The 20,481-nt window shown below is 56.8% G+C and overlaps 1 protein-coding gene across 4 annotated transcripts in view; it reads right to left on the bottom strand.

Annotated features, from left to right (window-relative positions):
• Positions 1-2,152: 2,152 nt before the first annotated feature.
• SLC4A3 (solute carrier family 4 member 3) overlaps positions 2,153-20,481 on the bottom strand; it is a 93,101-nt gene continuing 74,772 nt past the window's right edge. For all 4 annotated transcript variants that reach the window (XM_050969643.1, XM_050969642.1, XM_050969644.1 and 1 more), the window contains 11 exons: positions 17,026-17,242; positions 16,293-16,517; positions 15,711-15,859; positions 12,469-12,663; positions 11,787-11,993; positions 10,669-10,758; positions 7,327-7,493; positions 6,528-6,781; positions 4,866-5,035; positions 3,207-3,380; positions 2,153-2,396 (listed from right to left, as the gene is read on the bottom strand). In XM_050969643.1, the coding sequence (XP_050825600.1) occupies positions 2,319-2,396; positions 3,207-3,380; positions 4,866-5,035; positions 6,528-6,781; positions 7,327-7,493; positions 10,669-10,758; positions 11,787-11,993; positions 12,469-12,663; positions 15,711-15,859; positions 16,293-16,517; positions 17,026-17,242 (1,926 nt within the window). In that variant the 3' untranslated portion in view covers positions 2,153-2,318. The remainder of the gene's footprint in view (positions 2,397-3,206; positions 3,381-4,865; positions 5,036-6,527; positions 6,782-7,326; positions 7,494-10,668; positions 10,759-11,786; positions 11,994-12,468; positions 12,664-15,710; positions 15,860-16,292; positions 16,518-17,025; positions 17,243-20,481) is intronic.

The raw sequence follows: 20,481 nt of genomic DNA, 5'->3' as shown, positions 1-20,481 counted from the left end.
CAGAAGCAGCACAAACAAGGGAGAGAGGCACTGGCTGTTTTCTTTCCAGCAGGGCCCGGGGAGAAACCCAGCTCCAAATATTGGTGGAGCACAGCCCTCAGCCTTGAATAGTCCTCATGCTTGAGCACCTTGAGCCCATATAACCTGCCGCCCCTGCCCCTGGCTTCCCCCACCCACAACTTTGCGTGGACATTGGGTGTCAGTGCCACTTCCAGGGTTCCCAGGCCCTGGGTAGTGAGGGGTGGATGGGGTGGAAACATGATCAGGCAGCCCCAGTGGTCTCCTGGACCTGCTGCCCTTGAGAAGCAGCTATTCCCCCGTGGGCTGCAGCATGCACAGAGACTCGGTAGCTCAGTTCCTGTGAAGGGTTTATTGGTGCAGCCATTTCCACTACAGGTAGATGAGTCACAACGCACAGCCGGGCTGGCAGGGACACAGCAACAGCAGGCCTCCTACACTACACAGGGACAGGACACGCAGCCACAGAGACACACACATCTCCTAACCAAGAGGCTTCACTGGCATCACAGGCGCTGTTGGTGTGCCAGGCTGTGGCCCGGCAGGAGCAGGTCCCCGGCTCTGAAGGCTCCCCTCCACAGGGCTGGGTATCCATATGGCCCTGTTGCTGTAGCGTCTGAGCCTTCCACACCGTAGTGAGCATCCCCGCACGTGAGGTAGGGAAGGATCAGCCCCATTTCACAGATAGGAAACAGAGGCAGGGAGAGTCAGTGGCTTTGCTGAGGTCCCACAGGAAGTTCTGGTGGAGGCAGGACTCCCAGGCTAGTGCCTGCACCACAAGGTCCCCCTTCCTCTCATGCCTGTGTGGAGGAGCCGGGTGCCTGCCTTCTCTGGCTTTGTCACACAGGGCCTCCTGCCCCACTGAACCTTGGTACCAGTGACCTTCAGGCTCCATGGCAGCTGCCAGGTTACCCCACTCCAGGCTGTGAGCACTACAGGGAGAGCTGGGCACTGAAGGGCCCAGCAGTGACCCACATGAGGCCTCAGACCCTGACGGCTGTAGAGACCTCGGGCCTTCCAGGTGGGAAGACATTCAGGGTTGCCCAGGGACAGACCTCGGTGCCAGGGGCTCTGGCTATCAGGTGCCTCCAGACACTGTGGGTGGCCCAGGTATGGGGATAGGAGAGGTTGGGGGCCACAGCAACCCAGTCACCAGGGCCTGGGTGGCCCAGTCACTGTGGTGGAGGCTGTGTGTTCTGATGACCCCAACACCCGTGCTGTGGATGCCTGCTGCTGGGAGACAAGGGCGGGGAGGGAACATCTTTTACTGGACCTGCTCCTGTTGGTGAGAAAGGAGCTTTCAGCCTGAAGAAGAGCTTGGTGCAAGCTCCAAAGCTGCTCTCTCACCAGCGGAAGCGGGTCCTGCACCTCGTGTCTCTAATATCCTGGGACTGACAGGCTACAACCCCGCCGCATGCTGCATGAGAGTCACTTCCTCTCAGCTCTGCCTGCTCTAGGCGGCCGCTCCTGCTGCTCCTTCCGCTGCAGACATCACAAGCCTTAACACTGACATCACAGCTGGTTACCACGGCAATGCCTATGACCTCAGACCCCGCCACCCCAGAAATACAGCTTGGAGTGATCAGCAGGGACTGGGCTCCGACGGGCAGGGGAATGGGACTTGAACTCCTTGAGGCCCTGCCTATCCACAGGGAAACTGCCTGCTGCTGGGACACAGGTGCATGGCCAGTAGCACAGAGAGCCTGGGGCAGATTGGACACAGGCTCCTGAGTTCCCATAATCCTGGCCGTGCTGCAGCCCAGGATGGCACAGGAGCACTGTTAGCAAACCAGGCAGGGCAGTCTGAGATGCGAAGCAGCCTATGGCAGGGAGTTGTGCAAGGAGCCCCTTGTGTGCCTGCTAAGGGAGCTGGGCAGCCCAGCTGGGGGCGGCAGAGCAGACAACTCTTGGAGTGTTGCCCTGTCCAGGCAAAGTCTGGCCGGGCACTGTGACTGGGGCTCTGGCCCCCCTTTGCTAACCCACATACCAATGCAACCCCCCATCTCCAGTAAGGGAGACCCATGACCCGAGGCAGTGCAGGCCCCTACAGAACCTCTGGATGTGAGAAGCGTCTCCCGCTGGGTACAGGTGGAGACAGACTCACTTCCACTGAGTGGGGGAGGGGTGGGATCAGGAACGGCCCTGCCCACCTCCCTCCAGGGTTCCGACACAGCTGCTCTTTGGTCCCGACAGGAAAACATCTGACGTGTAGTAAGTTCCAAGCCATTTGGATTGGGTCGTAGCCAATGAGAACACGTGGGAACGAGCAGCTTTCCACAGGGAGGGGGTGGAGCAGCCGCTCACACAGGCATGTGCATCTCATTGTACTCGTCCCGGCCGTCCTCGTCAAAGTTCGGCTCTGCGTCTTCCGAGTCCAGCTGTGGGCAGAGACAGAAGCTGGACAGGGGCATGGCAGCGACCAGAGCGAGGCTCCTGGTGGCTGTCTCGCCAATCTCAGACCCCAGCCCAGGGGCAGGAGCGAGGGCCCTCACCCATCCTGCTGGGGGGATGTTGGCATTGAGCGCTTTGCCCGTTATGTCGCAGGGCGCTCACATTGTCTCCTTCCCCCTCCCATGCACCCCATTCCTCCCTTCCCACTCTCCGGCTTGGTGTTCCCCTGGCAGTTCTGGTGCTGGCTCCTCTGCTAGGTAGCTGCAGCCCCTAGGAAAGGCTGTGAAGCTCCTTCACACCTCCAGCTGCTGACGCAGGCTCTTCTTGGTGGCGAGGACCCTGGACGCCACCCACAGAAGATGGGAAGAGGCCCCAGTCCCTGGGCTCTCAGTCTGGAGAGCCCTGTGTTTGACATACTCAACGTCTGGGGAACTGGGCTGTCCCAACTGTCACCAGGGAGGAGACAGCCAGATAGCTCCAGCCCAACCTCACCAGATCCGGCAGCCCTGACCGTGGAGAGAGAGATGGAGCGGGAAGCCCCCGTTCCAGACTTCTGCTTGGCATCTGTGCCCTTCCCACCCCCTAGGCTGTAAGCTCACTGGGGCAGGGTCCCCTGGCTCTGCTGGAAAGTGCTGGGCCTGGCCGAGGCACTACTGCATAAAAATCACCATCCACAACAAGATGGAGAAAACTCCTGGCCCCTCTCGGCAGGCAGTGCCCCACATGCCAGCTGCCTGAGTGAACTAAAGATGGCCCTGCCCTGAGGAGACGGATGCGGGTCACACACAACTGCTTACGGCTTTGAGCTCCCGGTCCTGAAAGAAGCGGGGCAGCAGGAAGCGTCGTAAGGGCACCGTCATAATCAGGACAAAGGGAAAAGCTAACGAGGCCACTGTTGACTTCACCACCCAGAGCACCACGATGCAGGCCAGCTGGATGCAGGTGAAGAGGTTCATTCTCCAGGTCTTCACCTGGGGACACGAGTCCAGCCTAGTAACTCACCATCCCTCAGGGAGATGAGCCACGTTCCCCTCCCGCCCGCGCGTCACCACGGCCTCCCAGCCCCATATACACCATGGCCCCACTGAATGCTCAGCCCCTCCAGCCCGCGCTTCACCACGACCTCCCAGCCCCAGCACCCTGTCTACACCATGGTTCCACTGAATGCTCGGCCCCGGCACCCCGTCTACAGCATGGCCCCACTGAACGCTCGGCCCCTCCCGCCCGCAGGTCACTTTGTCCACCCAGCCCCGGTGCTCCGTCTACAGCATGGCTCCACTCAACACTCGGCCCCGGCTCCCTGTCTACAGCACGGCCTCACTGAACGCTAGGCCCCGTCGCCCCGTCTACAGCATAGCCCCACTGAACACTCGGCCCCTCCAGCCCGCGCGTCACCACGACCTCCCAGCCCTGGCACCCCGTCTACAGCATGGCCCAACCCGCCTATGCATCACCACGACGTCCCAACCCTGGCGCCCTGTCTACAGCACGGCCCCACTGAATGCTCGGCCCCTCCAGCTGCAGGTTGCTCTGTCCACCCAGCCCCGGCGCCCCGTTTACAGCGTGGCTCCACTGAACGCTCAGCCCCACCCGCCCGCAGGTCGCTCTGTCCACCCAGCCCCAGAGCCCCGTCTACAGCGTGGCTCCACTAAACGCTCGGCCCCACCTGCCCGCAGGTCACTCTGTCCACCCAGCCCCGGCGCCCTGTCTACAGCATGGCCCCACTGAACGCTCAGCCCCACCCGCCCGCAGGTCGCTCTGTCCACCCAGCCCCAGAGCCCCGTCTACAGCGTGGCTCCACTAAACGCTCGGCCCCACCTGCCCGCAGGTCACTCTGTCCACCCAGCCCCGGCGCCCTGTCTACAGCATGGCCCCACTGAACGCTCAGCCCCACCCGCCCGCAGGTCGCTCTGTCCACCCAGCCCCAGAGCCCTGTCTACAGCGTGGCTCCACTGAACGCTCGGCCCCACCCGCCTGCAGGTTGCTCTGTCCACCCAGCCCCGTTTACAGCGTGGCTCCACTGAACGCTTGGCCCCACCAGCCCGCAGGTCACTCTGTCCACCCAGCCCCAGAGCCCCATCTACAGCGTGGCTCCACTAAACGCTCGGCCCCACCCGCCTGCAGGTCGCTCTGTCCACCCAGCCCGGCGCCCTGTCTACAGCATGGCCCCACTGAACACTCGGCCCCTCCAGCCCGCGCGTCACCATGACCTCCCGGCCCCAGCATCCCATCAACAGCACGGCCCCACCCGTCTGTGCATCACCACGACCTCCCAGCACCGGCGCCCTGTCTACAGCACGGCCCCACTGAACGCTCGGCTCCTCCAGACAGTTCACGGACAGTTCCCCTCTTACATCTCCCACCCAGGGCCTCTCATTCTCCCTGGTCCCCACCCACCAGTCACCCCCATGTCCCAGTCCCAGCCCCAGCTCCCTGAACTGCCCCTGCTCACTCACCTTGACGACGTAGACATGGTCTGGGTGGTGCTTGGACGGCATGAAGATGAGGAGGAGACGCTCGTAGAGCTGGATGCCAGTGAGCGACGTGACCCCCATGTAGAGGAAGATCCCGAAGAGCACAGCCAGGGGGATCCGGCGCAGCATGTTGCCCATCACAATGGACAAGCCTGCAAGGACAGAGCTCAGATACAAGTACCCCAGCTGCATGTCCGCTGCACATGGACCACTGTCCTGACACCGCCTGCATCTCTCTAGCTGCCGCACAGTACAGGGCAGGGGCGGTCACTGTCAGGAGCCCCCAGCTGGGGGAGCTGTGGAGAGCGGGATGGGGCGGGGGCTCTATGGAGCTTTCGGGGGCAGGGCTGGGGTGAGGGCTGTGGGGAACTTTCGGGGACAGGGCTGGAGCCGTGGGAGCTGTCGGGGGCAGGGCTGGGGCACCGGCTATGGGGGGCAGGTTAGGCACTAGTTGTGGGGGGTGGGGAGGGGCACTGGCTGTGGGGAGATGTTGGGGGCAGGCCTGGGGCGCCAGCTGTGGGGAGCAGGTTGGGCACTAGTTGTAGGGGTGGGGAGGGGCACTGGCTCTGGGGAGCTATCGGGAGCAGGGCTGGGGCGGTGGCCATGGCCATGGGGGGCAGGTCGGGCACTAGTTGTGGGGGAGGGGAGGGGCATGGGCTGGAAGGAGCAGCTAGGGCACTGGCCATGGAAAGTTGTCAGGGCAGGGCTAAGGCGCTGGCAGTGGGGAGCTGTTGGGGGCAGGGCTGGGACACCAGCCATGGGGAGGTCGCACACTAGTTGTGGGGGCGGGGAGGGGCGCTGGCTGTGGGGAGCTGTTGGAGGCAGGGCTGGGGCGCCGACTGTGGGGAGCAGGTCGGGCACTAGTTGTGGGGGCGGGGAAGGGCACTGGCTGTGTGGAGCTGTCGGAGGCAGGGTTGGGGTGCTGGCCGTGGGGGGCAGGTTGGGCACTAGTTGTGGGGGCGGGGAGGGGCACTGGCCATGGGGAGCTTTCAGGGGCAGGGCTGGGGTGCTGACCGTGGGGGGCAGGTCAGGCACTAGTTGCGGGGAATGAGTAGGGCACTGGTTGTACATGCTAGGTAAGGTCGATGGTTGCAAAGTAGCAGTGCTGGTTTTGGGGCCAGGGCAGAGGTGCTGGCCATAAGGAGTGGGGCAGGGCACTGGTTTTGTGGGCAGGGCACTGGTGCTGGCTGCGAGGTAGGGGCGATGGCCATGGGGAGTGGGGCGGGGCACTGGTTTTGTGGGCAGGGCACTGGTGCTGGCCGCGAAGTAGGGGCGCTGTGTAACTAGGCCTGGCCTGACATGAGTAATTATCACTTGGAGGGAGGCCTCATTTCTTGGAGGCTAGAATTTGAGAGGTGTAGAGACCATTAGGTTGCAAGAGACAGACTGTCTGAGCCAGCTGAGACAGGAGGGAGAACAGCCAGGAACCTTTACTAACAACAGACGAGATAAGCTAGGAATACAGAGATGAGGTACAGAGTAGGTCGAGTGTTCTCCCAGAATTGGACAAGCTGTGTAGAAAGGTCTTGGAGGGAATCTCAACATGCTGGCTGGGGGGCGGAGTAGGGCTGCTGGCTGTGGGGATGCTGCTAACCCTATCCCTGGACAACCTCTGCCTCCCAGGTTCAGTAGCTTGGGGCTCACCGACAAGGACAGCGATTGCAACTCCTGTCACACGCTGCTCCTTCACCTCCTCGATCTTCGGCTTCTCCCCCGGAGCGATGGCCTTGCTCATGACCGTCAGGGCATTGACGTGGGTGACCGAGCGCACGGTGGCGGCGGTCAGCCAAGGGAGCCCGAACAGCGCACAGAGCCCGCCCATGGTACCAATGAGCAGCAGGTCCAGATGGAAACCAGAGCCTTTCATGAGCTTCCTCTCCTTCTTACTGACAATCAGGCTGGGGGGAGAAGAGGGTCCTGCTGTTGGCGCCAGGCCTGCTCAGCCCCGGGTCCTCCCTGTGCCTGTGCTGCTGGGGCAGAACATGTGCCCAGTGGCCTTTGGATCTGGGAGCACTGCTTATGCGCTGCACAGAGGTGCAGTTGGCAAACCGAGCTGCCAGGCAGGGGAGAGTCGAGCCTTGCACGTGGGGGAAGAGAGGATGTCCTTCGCCGCTCCTGGCCATTCTTCTGTCTGCCAAGCCCAGGGACAGGCTCCTTTCCTGGGCGAGGCTGGTGCAGGCTCCACCTGGCAGGGGAGGGGAAACCACAGCCACAGTTGCTGTGCAGGAAGGGCCATGACAGGAGAGTCCCAGGGAGCAGAAACCTGCCTCCTCACATCTAGTCTGGGTATCCCGCAGTCCAAGCCTGTGACTGCGGCTGAACATCCAGGGGCCAGCCCAACGTCGAGAACCCCCCACCTCGTCCATCTCCCCGTACAGCTGCCAGGCTCTAGCTGGGAGCCCAGTGGGATGAAGGAGCTATGGGTGGAGGCAGCAGTACTCACGTAGTGATCTGGGTCTCCATGAAAATGAGGATGAAGACCAGGAGCGCAGGGATGGCTGAGGCAAACATCATCCACATGGGAAAGGCCTGTCGGCTGCCCAGGGGGTGAATGAACCAGTCACGCTTCTGGGGAGACGTGACTGAGAGCCCAGAGGGAACATTCAGCTTCTGTGAGAGCAGGAAAAAAATAAACATTTACTCAATGACATTAAGCCCCTCAGCTCCTATGGCACCGACCTGACTCTCAGTACCGCTGGGATTCTCAGCCCCTATGGCTCTGACCTACTCTGGGTACTGCAAGGATCCTCAGCCACCTGTGGCTCTGAGTTCATTCTCAGTACTGCAGGGATCTTCGCTGCTCTATGGCTCCGACCTGACTCTTGGTACTGCAGGGAAATTCAGTCCCCTATGGCTCGGACCTGGCTCTGGGTATCGCCGGGATCCTCAACCCCCTATGGCTCTGACTTGGCTCTCGGTACCGCCGGGATTCTCAACCTCCTATGGCTCCGACCCAGCTCTGGGTACTGCCGGGAATCAATCCCCATTGGTCCGACCCAGCTCTCAGTACCGCTGAGATCCTCAACTCCCTATGGCTCCAACCTGGCTCTTAGTAATTCCAGGATCCTCAGCCCCCTATGGCTCTGACCTGGCTCTCGGTACTGCAGGGATCCTCAGCCCCCTATGGCTCCGACCTGGCTCTGGGTACCGCTGGGATCCTCAGCCCCCTATGGCTCTGACTTGGCTCTTGGTACCACCGGGATTCTCAACCTCCTATGGCTCCGACCCAGCTCTGGGTACTGCCGGGAATCAACTCCTTATGGCTCTGACCTGGCTCTTGGTACCGCCGGGATCCTCAGCCCCCTATGGCTCTGACCTGGCTCTTGGTACCGCTGGGATCCTCAACCCCCTGTGGCTCTGACCTGGCTCTTGGTACCACTGATCCTCAACCCCCTATGGCTCTGACCTGGCTCTTGGTACCGCTGGGATCCTCAACCCCCTGTGGCTCCGACCTGGCTCTCGGTACCGCCGGGATCCTCAACCCCCTATGGCTCCAACCTGGCTCTCGGTACCGCCGGGATCCTCAACCTCCTATGGCTCCGACCCGGCTCTTGGTATCGCCGGGATCCTCAACCCCCTATGTCTCCGACCCGGCTCTGGGTACTGCAGGGAGTCTCAGCCCCCTATGGCTCCGACCCGGCTCTTGGTACCGCCGGGATTCTCAGCCCCCTATGGCTCTGACCCGGCTCTTGGTACTGCAGGGATCCTTAGCCCCCTATGGCTCTGACTTGGTTCTCGGTACTGCAGGGATCCTCAACCCCCTATGCCTCTGACCTGGCTCTTGGTACCGCTGGGATTCTCAACCCCCTGTGGCTCCGACCTGGCTCTCGGTACTGCCGGGATCCTCAGCCCTGCACAGCTCTGACCCAGCCCTTGGTATCGTACATGTTAAATCCAGAAGGGGCCATTATCATCCCCCCCATCTCAGCTCCTGCATAGCCCACACCAGAGACCCTCATCCCTCCCTTCCTGCATCCAGCCCATCAGCTGTGGTTGAGCAGCGGTGGAGATTATAGAAAGAAATGCCTGAGCTTGATATGAAGACTCCTGGTGATGGAGAAGCCACCACGTCCCTGGGTGCCCTGTTCCTGTGGATGGTTCCCCTTCCCGTTAAACATCAGTGCCCTATTTCTAGTCTGAGTTTGTCTCACTTCAGCTCCCAGCCGCTGGGTGTCACTCTGCCTCTGTCTGCTGGGTTCAAGAGCCTTGGTTCTCAGGGCATGTCTGCCTGGTTCAGGAGTCTCAATCCCACTGAACACTAGTGTGTCGCCCTCTCCTGGGGGCTGGCTCTGGAGGGGGCAGGTACCCAGCCTGCCTGTGACAGGCAGGTCAGTAGGCAAGGAGCACCCGGGCCTTACCCAGGTCATGAGGGCTCAGACAGAGAGTGGAGCAGAGGGACAGAGAGCTCCTAAGGAGAGCTCTTCTTGGGGTCAGTGCGGTGCGCAGCAGGCGAGGGGACCGAAGAAGAGGCTTCGAAAGAGAAGAGCTGTGAATGCCAAGCCCTAGCAGAACTTGATCCCAGTGAGAGAACCTCACCAGGAACTGCAGATCACAGAGGAATTATATGCCAAGGGCTGCCTTGGTTTGAACTCTGTGGGGACCTTTGCCCAGAGGCCCTGACTCCAGAGGAGGATCCTGGGTCAAGAGCGCTTCACAGGTAAGGACCCTGGATGGAGGCAGGAGAGAGACGTAAGTGGAGTTGATAGACTAAGGTTAATTTGGCCCCTTTCTCCCTTCTCTCCCTCCATCCCGGATGCTGATGTGAAGGCTCATCTGCCCAGCACATTTCACCATGTGAAGTTAATACACTAGACCCCCGAAGAGGCACATCGAATTGTTTGCACCTTCAGACATCGGGTCTTGTTGCTCTCTGTTCACGCGAGAAGGGCCAGGGAAGGGTGAGAGTGAAGGAATAAGCCCTCTAACAGCTCGATGTAGATAAGCTTCACTGGACTTCTTGAAAGTGTGTTCAGGGAAACTGAGGCAGGGATGCAACCAGGGTTTCATGTACTAAGTGGCCCAGGGGGACTCTACTGGTGCAGATTAAAAGTTCCCATTTCAAACAATACTGTATCAATGAGCACGAGGGAACTTTTAGTGCACCCCAGCAGGGTCCACATAGGTCAGTTAGTCCACAACACGCTAGCATGCATTAGAATTTACACCCTCGGGGAAGACTAATGCACCATATAGACAAGCCAGAAATCTCCCCAGGGAAGGTATTCACAGACAGTGAAAAAGTCACCTCCTCACTCCTCTTGGATACACTAAATACAATGAGCTTCTTAGTCTCACTGTGAAGCAGGTTTTCCAGATCTTGAGCTCTGTCTGAGCCCCTTCCGGGTGCTCAGTATCCCTTCTGAAGTGCAGGCACCAAAACTGGACACAGCCTCCAATAATGGGTTTCACAATGCTGTATTCAGAGGGAATACCACCTCCCTTCTCCTACTTAGCTTGCACAGACCTCAGCTGCACCCAGTTCTAATCCAGCTCTCTGTAACACACAGACCCTCAAACCTGCACAGCTCTGATCTGGCTCCTGGTGTCACAGGAACCCTCAGTCCCTCACGGCTCTGACCCACATCTTGGTAGGTCTCAATGCCTCCCAGGGCTAAGCCCACAGCTCTGATTCGCAGAGGTATGTGCACAAAAATCTCTCTTTGGTTTGCACTGAGAAAGTGAGAAACACAAAAACATCTAGCTACACATGCACAGTGAATGGAACAATCAGTAGCCCCAAACGCGCTGGGCTGGTGTCCGGCCTGATGGGAGCGCCAGCACCTACCTGTGTGTACGTGTCTGTGATGGTGTAATCCACTAAGACCATGACCAGGATCGAGATGGGGATTCCAAAGTCTCCAATGATCCGTCGAGCCTGCAAAGCAAACACGTTTCAGTGGGAATGTGCAGGCCAAGCACTTAGACACTGTTACAATGCCAGGAGCTGTACTGAGCCCTGAGACAGGCCGATGATCCACCCCAGCCAAGGGACGGGCAAGGTGCCCACTACAAATGTGAATGCTGCTAATGAGCAGAGGATACAGGAGCTCTGGTCACTCCCTGACCCCACTGGGCTGCTTTTCTCCCTGGTTGGGCCTCAGCTGCTCTCTAGCCACATTCAGGTACCTGGGCTGCTCCAGACACCACCTGGCCCCTGGGAGACTGGTTGGGAAGCCAGCACTCACCAGGCACATTCTAGCTGGAAATGCCTTAGAGAAGCACTTGGGTCCCATGGCACTGAGTGCTGTATTAGTGCCTCAGATAGGCAGACAGATGGATCAGAGAGAGAACTAAAATTAAGTTTATCCCTTCTTCCATGCCAGGTCACTCTGATACATACTGGAGTCCAGTCCCCTAAGATTAGCCTGACCTACAGAGACTCATATAACCACCAGTCCCTACAGCTGTAAAGCTCCAGTTTAGCAGACCCTTGACTCCGGATCCAACAAGAAAAGCCCTGCTGAGGGCCTGAAGTGTTTAGGCCCAAGCAGCAGTTGGGCAGCTGGATCCCGCCATCTGAAGATACCCTGGGGCAGATGTGGGTAGGACAGATAAGTGTCAGCAGCAGCCAGGTCTTATCTATGGCCTTGTGCCAAGGGAGCCTGCCCTCTCCAATGGCATTCAGAGGACTGTTGGTGTTTATTTTACGGGGGCAGTTCCTGATGGCACCAGACTCACCTGGAGAGAGACAACAACACACCAGGGTGCCAGCTCTCTTGTCAGGCAGTTTCCTATCAGCACAGACAGCCCTTTGCTCACACAGGCCTCGTAAGACCATGTGAGCCAGGACAGGGCACCAGGTCCAGACATGCTAGAACAGATAATGCAGGTGCTACAGAGGGCAGACGTGTGCAGCCAGAAGGGATGCATGGTGGATGAAAGGGCCACAGCTCAGCATCTTACCTTGCCTCCTAAGAAACGGCTGTTCTTGAACTTGCGCATAAAGAAAGCGATGAAGAAGGTGCCCAGCATGAGGATGAGTGAGAGGAGGGCAGTATTGGGCTGCATCCTGGTTCCCAGAGACATGGCATCAGCAGAGAGCGTGCTGGCGTTCAAGCCACTCTGCAAACTTGGCGGGTAAAACTTCAGCAAAGGATGCTCTGCAAAGACCTGGACAGGCGAGACAAGCGGAGGGTGCAGTCACCACCTAGGCAGAGGTGCAAGAGAGGACAGCCCTGTGTGTTGTCACCCCATCACTGCACTTCCTCAAATAGCTCATCTCACAATCTATCCACACCAGGAAGGTTGGGGAAGAAAGAAAAGAAAAAACTAGTTATGAGTCAAGGTACTGCGGCAGGGGAATGGAGGGAAGGTTTGGGGTGTGTCCCGCTGTGCTCCACCCAATAACTGTGCACAGCAACATGGTTACAGCACACAGGGGGCACTCGTGTTTGGGGGCTTGAGAGGCAGCAAAGAATGGTCTCGCAGGCCCAGCCAGAAATGCTACGGCACTCTGGTCTGCATCAGAGATGTTGCTGCTATTGTTCTCTCTATTGATTGCGGGAGACACGTGGACACGACGGTGGCAGGTGCCTAGATCAGACAGCTGGGCAGATACTAGCACCCCTCCCTGGGGCTGGTTCACCTTGTAGAGTTTATAGAAGGTTTCGTAGATGAAGATGAGGGAGATGAGGAAGGCAAAGATCTCCTGTGTGAAGGGCGAGATGTATCGCACCAGGAAGCTGCCTTCAGCTGCCACAATGATGAAGATGAAGACAATGAGCCACAGGCCAATCCACACTCTGCCCGTCAGGTACTCGATGCCTTGGCTCTGGCAGAACTGAAATAGGAAAATGAAGGGTTAAGCACAGTCCATGGGACAGCCTCTCCCCTCTGCTCTCCCACACCCTCCCTCCTCCCTCCTCTCCCATTCTACATGGTTCTTTATCAATTTCTGGGATGGCGTGTGTACATTTTTCCATGTAGCCTGGCAGGGAAGGGGTTAAGGTAGGGCTGGAGGGAACAGGAAATGCTTCATTTGATGAGTAAAGTGACAGACTTACTATCTGTTGTTTCACTGGGCCTGTCCTGCTCAGACTGTAGTGCTAGTTACTAGGGTGCATCCCAGGGCACACTGTGCATTGCACATCCCCTCTGCCCTGCTCCCATGCTACAAAGAAACCATGACACCAGCACAGCTCCCCAGGAAAACTGCTCAGCCTAGTCACTAGCCCCCCCAGTCTGCATGCCGGGATTGTCGGAAAAATGCCCAACAAGCCCCGTTGTAGGCATGCAAAGGAACTTTCCCAACCAACGGCAGCTGAACAGACCTAGAAAAACTCCCTCTGCTGATCAATGCACAGGACATTGTGCTTCGGAGACCACCTCAGTCAAAGCGCCGCACACTCCAGCCCCAAACCATAAACACGCTCCACTCCTATGCAAGCCTGGCTCCTAATGCCAGGAACAACGGTACAGACCACCCCACTCAAGCACAGAGAACACTACACATGGGGAAGAAGAAATCACAAACACTTGTGCTGCTCTCTAGGAGGGAGAGGCAAAGAACTCCGACAGGCCTTCACCCATTACAAAATCCATAACCCCAAAGTAGTAATCGAATCATAACAAACACTATGGATCACCAGAGAACTGTCAATCAAATGGCAGTCACCACTCTATATGAACTGTATGGATTTCCAAAAAGCCATGGATACAGTGGATAGAACAGGGTTATGGAAGTTGCTATGCTACAATGGAATCCTCAGAAATTTTCATAAGGAGCTTTTATGAAAATATGACACGTCAATTAATACATAACCGACGCAGCCATTTGCGGTTACTATGCGCATCAGACAAAGATGTCTTATGGCACCCACGATCTTTTTACTGGTAGTGGATTGGGTAATGAGAAAGACTACAGAACAACTAAGGGGCACACAGTGAGCATAGACGCCAATATCTGCTGGCGCCGGTGGGTGTTCGACCCACCCCTTCCCCTGGCCCTGCCCTGACTCCACCCTGCCCCAGCCCCATTCCAATCTCTTCCCCAAACCCCTGTCCTGGCCCCGCCTCCCCAAGCAAGCCGTGTTCCTGCTCCTTCCCCCTCCTTCCCAGAGGTTTTTACGCTGCGAAACAGCTGTTTCATGGTGGCAAGTGCTGGGAGCTAGGGGGAGAAGCGGGGACACAATGCGCTGAGGGGAAGAGGCGGAGGCAGAGGGGCGGGGAGGAGAGCTTGGCTGCCAGTGGGTGCAGAGCACCCACCAATTTTTCCCTGTGAGTGTTCCAGCCCCGGAGCACTTACGGAGTCAGCACCTGTGCAATGGATTGTCACACAGAAGTTAGAGGACCTTGACTTTGTAGAGGACATCAACTTGCTATCCCATGCAAGACATGTAAACCAAAATGCATTATCTCCAGGACCATGCACAGTTAGCAGGGTTGAAGATCAACACAGCGAAAACTAAAACCATGAGAATCAACACATAACAAGACACACTAACACCACCGCTTTCTGGGACTGACATAGAAGAGTTCTGATAAGAGTTTCACATATCTTGGTAACACTGTAAGTACAACAGGTGGAACAGATGAGGACATTAAAGCCAGAATAGCAAAAGCCAGACATGTTTTGTAACTCTAAAGTCAACCTGGAAAAACTGAAATCTTGCTCTCCAAACTAAACTTCAGATATTTAATACAATTGTAAAGCTGGTCTTACGAAGTGGTGTTGAAACTTGGAGACTTCTTTCAACCTTTCTATCAAAATTCCAATTTTTCATAAACAGCTGCCTTAGACAAATGCTCAATACTAGATGGCCAGAAAAATATTACAAACAAGGAACTCTGAAAGAGGATGAAACAGAAACCAATAGGACAGGAAGTTATGGAGCAAAAATGGAGCTGGCTAGGACACATGTGGAGAAAAGACCTGAATAACATGACAAGACATGGAGCCCCAGGGCGAGAGGTTAACAAGAGAGACCAACATGCAAACACACAACAGAAGCAGAATGGAAAGCTCCCAAAATGACATGGGAAGAAGTTAAGACTGCAGCAGGAGACTGGCAAAGATGGAAGACAGTGGTGATTCCCATACATTCTGCATGGAATAGAGAGGCATAAGAGAAAGCACTTGAAAACCGAGAGAGACAGACTCCCTGGAAATGTGGAAAAAAGTGACTAGAACTGCTGTACGTGACACTGAAAGACATTTTTCTTTCCACAATCCACAACGTAAAGATGCACAAGAATGAGACATCTCCAAACTGGCTGGCATAGACCCTCCCTGAACGTAACTCGGGGATAAGCAAGAGGGAGCACAAATAACCACAACATGAAATCCACATTAGAAATGAAGAATAATGCTAGGTGAGCTGTTACTGCTCTCCTAGAGAGACTGGACTGGACTGCATGGGTTGCAGGGTACACTGGGATACAGTTAGCTGAATCTGGAAAATCCTCACCCAAAAGAGAGGAGAAAAAGTGACAGAGAAAAGGAGTGTGGGCTGCATGTATAAGTACTCACCACAACAATGCAGATCAGGGCCTAGTTTGGGCAGGAGCTTATATCAGGGCTGCTGGCTAGGGCAGCACTGCGAAGCATTAATAAAATCACAATCCTAGACAGACTCAGTGGAGTGGACCATGGTGAGAGGAGGCAGAACTGACTGGCGTGAGCTGGAAAGGACAGGCAGGAAGGCAGGGCCAGGCAGCCCTGGATGACCTGTGGTATGGTGACAGTCTGCAGGAATGTTTAGGAGTCACCCCTTTTGGCATCAGGGGAGTGCAGCTAGCCCCTCTGAACAGACAAACCATGGCAAGTGAAGCATAGTACAACGGCAGAGGAAGCGTGGGGCAACATGTGACATGATGGCTTAGAAGTACCTTGAAAAAAGCTTCTTCAAATACGAGAAGGGGCCCCGAGAAACCGATGACAAGGAGCGGCTGAGCTCCAAGCAGGGAGAACAGGAACCCCAGAACTGAGGTGGAGATGATCAGCTCTGAGACCCCCATGAGACCCTCTGTCTTCTCTCCTAAGAGAGAACAACGTGTACGTGATAAGAAGCCCTGTGGAGAGCAGTCCCCCACAGAGTTACTCTGGTGCAGATACACTATGCATGGGCAGGGAGACCCCTCCTCCCCCCTGCACAGACATAACCGTCCTGCACTGGGCAGGGGGTCTCACATTTGAGGGTAGAACCCCTCTCTAGCTCTGCTGTGACCACTCTTAGAATCCTGCATTCAAACACCTTGCAGGGTGCTCAGAAAAGAGCCACAAATGGAGCTGGAGAGGCCGAGTTACAGGGAGAGAGTACAAGCCATGTGCGCAGCACAGCTACAGCCTCCTGAGCGAGCAGCACTGAAGCCCTGAGGCCAGGCCAGCACAGAATCTGATGGCAGAGCCAGCGCCCCCAGCCCAGCCTGGGCTCGTTTGTGCAAAGAGCAGACAGAAAGCAGGCCCATTACCTAGGAGTCCCCCGAAGGTGATGGCAGGAGAGAGAGCAGCAAAGTAGATGAAGAGAACGGCTGCAAGGCACTGGCTGTGCAAGGCGTCTCTGATGTCACTGAGATATTTGGGGTACCTGCGCTTTATGTCCTGAACCAGACCTCCAAAACAAATGCCGGTTCGCCTCAATGGGTCGTCCTCAGCATCCCCCTCCTCTTCCTCCTCAGCCTTCACTTCACACAGCTCTGGGGAGACATGGTGTACAGGGGTTATAATGGGAACATAGGAACGAGAACCACCCCTCTCTCCTGGGGACAGATGCTGGCACACACTCATCTCCCACAGAACAGGTGAGCAGGGGGGAAGCTCAGCAGGCTCCCTACACGCCCCACCTGAATCCTGGACTCTCCCCCCTCAGCCGTGCTCTGCCCCCATTGCCTGCTGCCCGCCCCCATGACCGGTCTGCCCCCCCAGGCTTCCCACCCCCATGGCCATTCTCTGCCCTTTTGGGCTTGCCAACCCCTTGGCCACACTATGCCCCCCCGGGGCCTCCCACACATCCCCATCTCTGTTGCAGGACTCAGCCCCGCTCACCCCACACTAGTTGTCCTCGCTTTATCCTGTGCATGGGGAGGGGGGCAGAGGCCTCCTAGCCAGTAGTGCCCATGGCACAGCCCCCACTGCACCCTCCCAGGGCAGACAGGGAGACACTGGATGCAAATTTATTATCTGCCAAAAACAGAGTGAAGAGACCTTTAGCTTCCTGGACAACCCCTTCCTTCGTGGACTTCTTCTGCTCCCTCTCCTTCCTCTTCCTCAGTAACTCTTTCTGGAAAGTAGCGATAGACCTGAGCAAGTCTTTCCCCTCCACTTCTGACGGGGGGATGACAATGCTGCAGTCCAGGAATTCGTTGATGGCGTTGAGGAGGTCCTGGCGGTCATCTGCCATGTACGCAGCCTCGTGGAAGAGCTGCAAGATAGACAGGAGGCTCAACCAACCCAAAGACACCACCAGACTACTTCTGCAGCTGCAGGACTCAGGAGCACAGCACCTGCCCTACTGCCACAGCCTAACAGACCCACATGCTCCAGCATCCCTGCCCCCCTTTCCATGCCAGATCAACTCCCATCTCCCCTGGGATCTCTTCTCCTTCATGTGTTGGATCAGACCAGTGAGGCTGCTAGCTAGGTATCCCTGCCACCTGGTATCAGAGCAATGTGCTCATCTAGCTAGTATCATCGCTCCTGTCACACCAGGGTTATGTAGCAGTTTTAGGCTGTTCTAAGGGACTTTTCCCCATGGTCTCTAAATGCCAGGAATCAAAGAGATGCTCCTTCTAGTTCAGAATCCAGTTGACTGGTGAGTCAGGCACTCAGGGACCACAGAGATGGATGGAGTATAAAAACTGGATAGATGGTGCATAAATAGATCAGATCGCTGGTCCACTTGGATCAGAATCCAAATTCCTGATGTGACAGAAAAGAGCACGGTTCTCTCTAGTCTCATCTTGTGCACTCTGCCGCACTGACAGACTAGCAGGGAGGAAACCAGCGTTGTGGGAAAAGGCTGGAAATTGTAACTAGGGCACAAGAGAATAGCGGTGCCTGGACTGCCCTCAATGCTTGAATCATCTCCAGTTCTGCCTTAAGAAAATGACTATACTCAAACGTCATGCTTCAAGGCTTCATCCACACGCCTGCAGGAGTCAGGAAGGAATTTCCCTCCCAGTGCACAATTGGCCAGATGTATTCTGGGTGGTTTTTTTCACCTTCCTCTGAAGCATCAGAGATTGGCCACAACTGGAGATGGCACACTGGTGGGGTGGACAGTGTAATGAGGTGGTACAGAGTGAGGGGAAGGGATAGCTCAGTGGTTTGAGCATTGGCCTACTAAACCCCAGGTTGTGAGCTCAATCCTTGAGGGGGCCACTTAGAGATCCAGGGCAAAAATCAGTACTTGGTCCTGCTAGCAAAGGCAGGGAGCTGGACTCAATGACCTTTCAAGGTCCCTTCCAGTTCTAGGAGACAGGTATAACTCCTATTATTATTACTCTTTCTAAACAACTGATTGGGATGTGTTGCTCACATGCTCAGGGTCATTCTGATCGCCAGATCTGGAGTGGGGAAGGAATTTCTGCTCCACCCCTCAGGTGAGATTGGCAGAAACCTTGTGGGGTGGGGGGGTTCACCTCCCTCTGCATGCTTTGGTCTAACTCAGGTCTTTGGGCTTAACACAGGATATCTGGGTGAAGTTTAATTGCCTGTGGTATACAAATGGTGATAGCACATGAGCTCATGGTTCCTTCTCGCCTTAAACTTTATGAAACTATGAAAGAACTTGGAATGCCAGGCACAAGGGGCAGTAGGTGCCAGGGGCTTCTCAGAGACCTGAGTGTAAGGACATGGAACATGGGGGAGGCAGCCAAATGGGAACTGCCAGAGGGAATCCTTGCAAGGAAAGGACAGGAAAAATGGAGATTAAGGCTACGCCTACACTACGGCTCTGAGGTGACCAGACAGCAAGTGTGAAAAATCAGGATGGGGTAAGGGGTAATAGGAGTCCTTATTAAAAAAACCCCCCAAATATCTGGACTGTCCCTGTAAAATCAGGACATCTGGTCACCCTAATGGCTCTACAGTGCTGCCATAGTTGGGCTGCCGTAGCACTGTAGCATAAACATTACCTGTGGCCACGGGAGGGGTTTTTCCATTGCTGTAGGTTATCCACCTCCCCGAGCTGTGGTAGCTTGGTCGACGGAAGCACTCCTCCACTGAGCTAGCCGCATCTACACTGGGGTTAGCTTGTCATAGCCACAGCGCTCAGGGGTGTGAACCTCTGCAAGCTGTAGAGATGTCGACCTAACTTTCAAGTGTAAACCGTGCCTGTTTCTGCTGCCCGGAGGGTTAAAGGAAGAGGAGAGGTTTAGAGAAAGCAGGGGGGACAGGAGTGTGATGCAGTAGGGACTGTCTGTGTGGGGAGTGGGAGAGCAGGGGAGGACTCTAGGGGATGGACGGTGCCAGAGCCTGTAACCTGAGCTAGGTAAGGGAGGGGAAAGGTCAACATCTTTACCCGGGAAGGGGACAAAGGAAGGGAGTGGCAGGAGGGAAGCAGTTTGAGTTTGGGCTTGGGGCTGGGTGGGCGGAATTCAGGGTATCCTAGCTAGGATCCAAGCACCCTGAAAGCCCAGAAGGACTCGGTGGAGGGGTCCTGACTGTGCCTGCTAGCCCTGCTGTAACCTGTGTTCCTGTTGTCCAATAAACCTTCTGTTTTACTGGCTGGCTGAGAGTCACTGTGGGTCCCAGGAAGAGGGGTGCAGGGCCGGACTCCTCCACACTCCGTGACAATTGGTGGCAGCGGCGGGATATACTGCACCCCGTGGATGGCGCTTCCTGCAGTAAGTGACTGGGGAGCAGTAAAACGAAGGGGTGGTTAACCCCTGGGAGTGTGTGCCCAGTGAGAAGGACTTTGCAGTAACAGTGTCCCCCGGGGGATTGCAGCGAGCGGTCCCAGGGGCGGAGGAGTCTGCAGCTCGACCCTGGCAGAGAGGTGGTGACCTCAAGAAGGGCTGGTGCACTAGGGGTCCCCCTGGAAACCGTGGGGAGCGGCGAGCACCCCGGCCTGTGAGTGGCCAGCAGGAAGATGTATGCCAAGCGGCGCAAGTGTGACCTGGTGGAGCTGTGCAAGCACAGGGGGCTGCACCCAGGGAGGCTCAGCAAGGACCAGCTGATTGACCAACTGGAGCAGGGAGACAGCATGAACGAACGGAGCCCTGTCTCTGAGGGAAGCAGCCGGGCAGATGCAGCGCAGGCACCAGCGTCTGTCCCCGCTGGGAGTGGTCAGCCGGCAGATGAGGGCTTCCCAAGACCCCCCCTTCCTAGGCCTAGGGAAAGGGCGGGGAGGAGCCCAGTGTATACCGAGGGCACAGTGACACCCCCGGCCAGCAGGGGATCCGCCCGGCGAAGCCCACCCCCCAGCAGGGGATCCTCCCGGCAACGCTCGGCATCCGTGGAGCGGACGCGGCTGGAATATGAAAGGGAGCTGAAATGGGAGGAGCTTGAGTTAAAGAGGCAAGAGCTGGAGGAGAAGGTGAAACAGCGTGAACATGAGCGGGAGGAGAAGGAGAAACAGCGTAAACATGAGGAGAACCAGCGCCAGCGTGAGTGGGAGGAGAAGGAGAACCAGTGTAAACATGAGCTGAAGCTGGCCCG

This window comes from Gopherus flavomarginatus, chromosome 10 (genome assembly GCF_025201925.1).
Source record: "Gopherus flavomarginatus isolate rGopFla2 chromosome 10, rGopFla2.mat.asm, whole genome shotgun sequence".
Taxonomy (NCBI): domain Eukaryota; kingdom Metazoa; phylum Chordata; order Testudines; family Testudinidae; genus Gopherus; species Gopherus flavomarginatus.
This window is presented reverse-complemented; position numbering and strand designations above follow the sequence as displayed.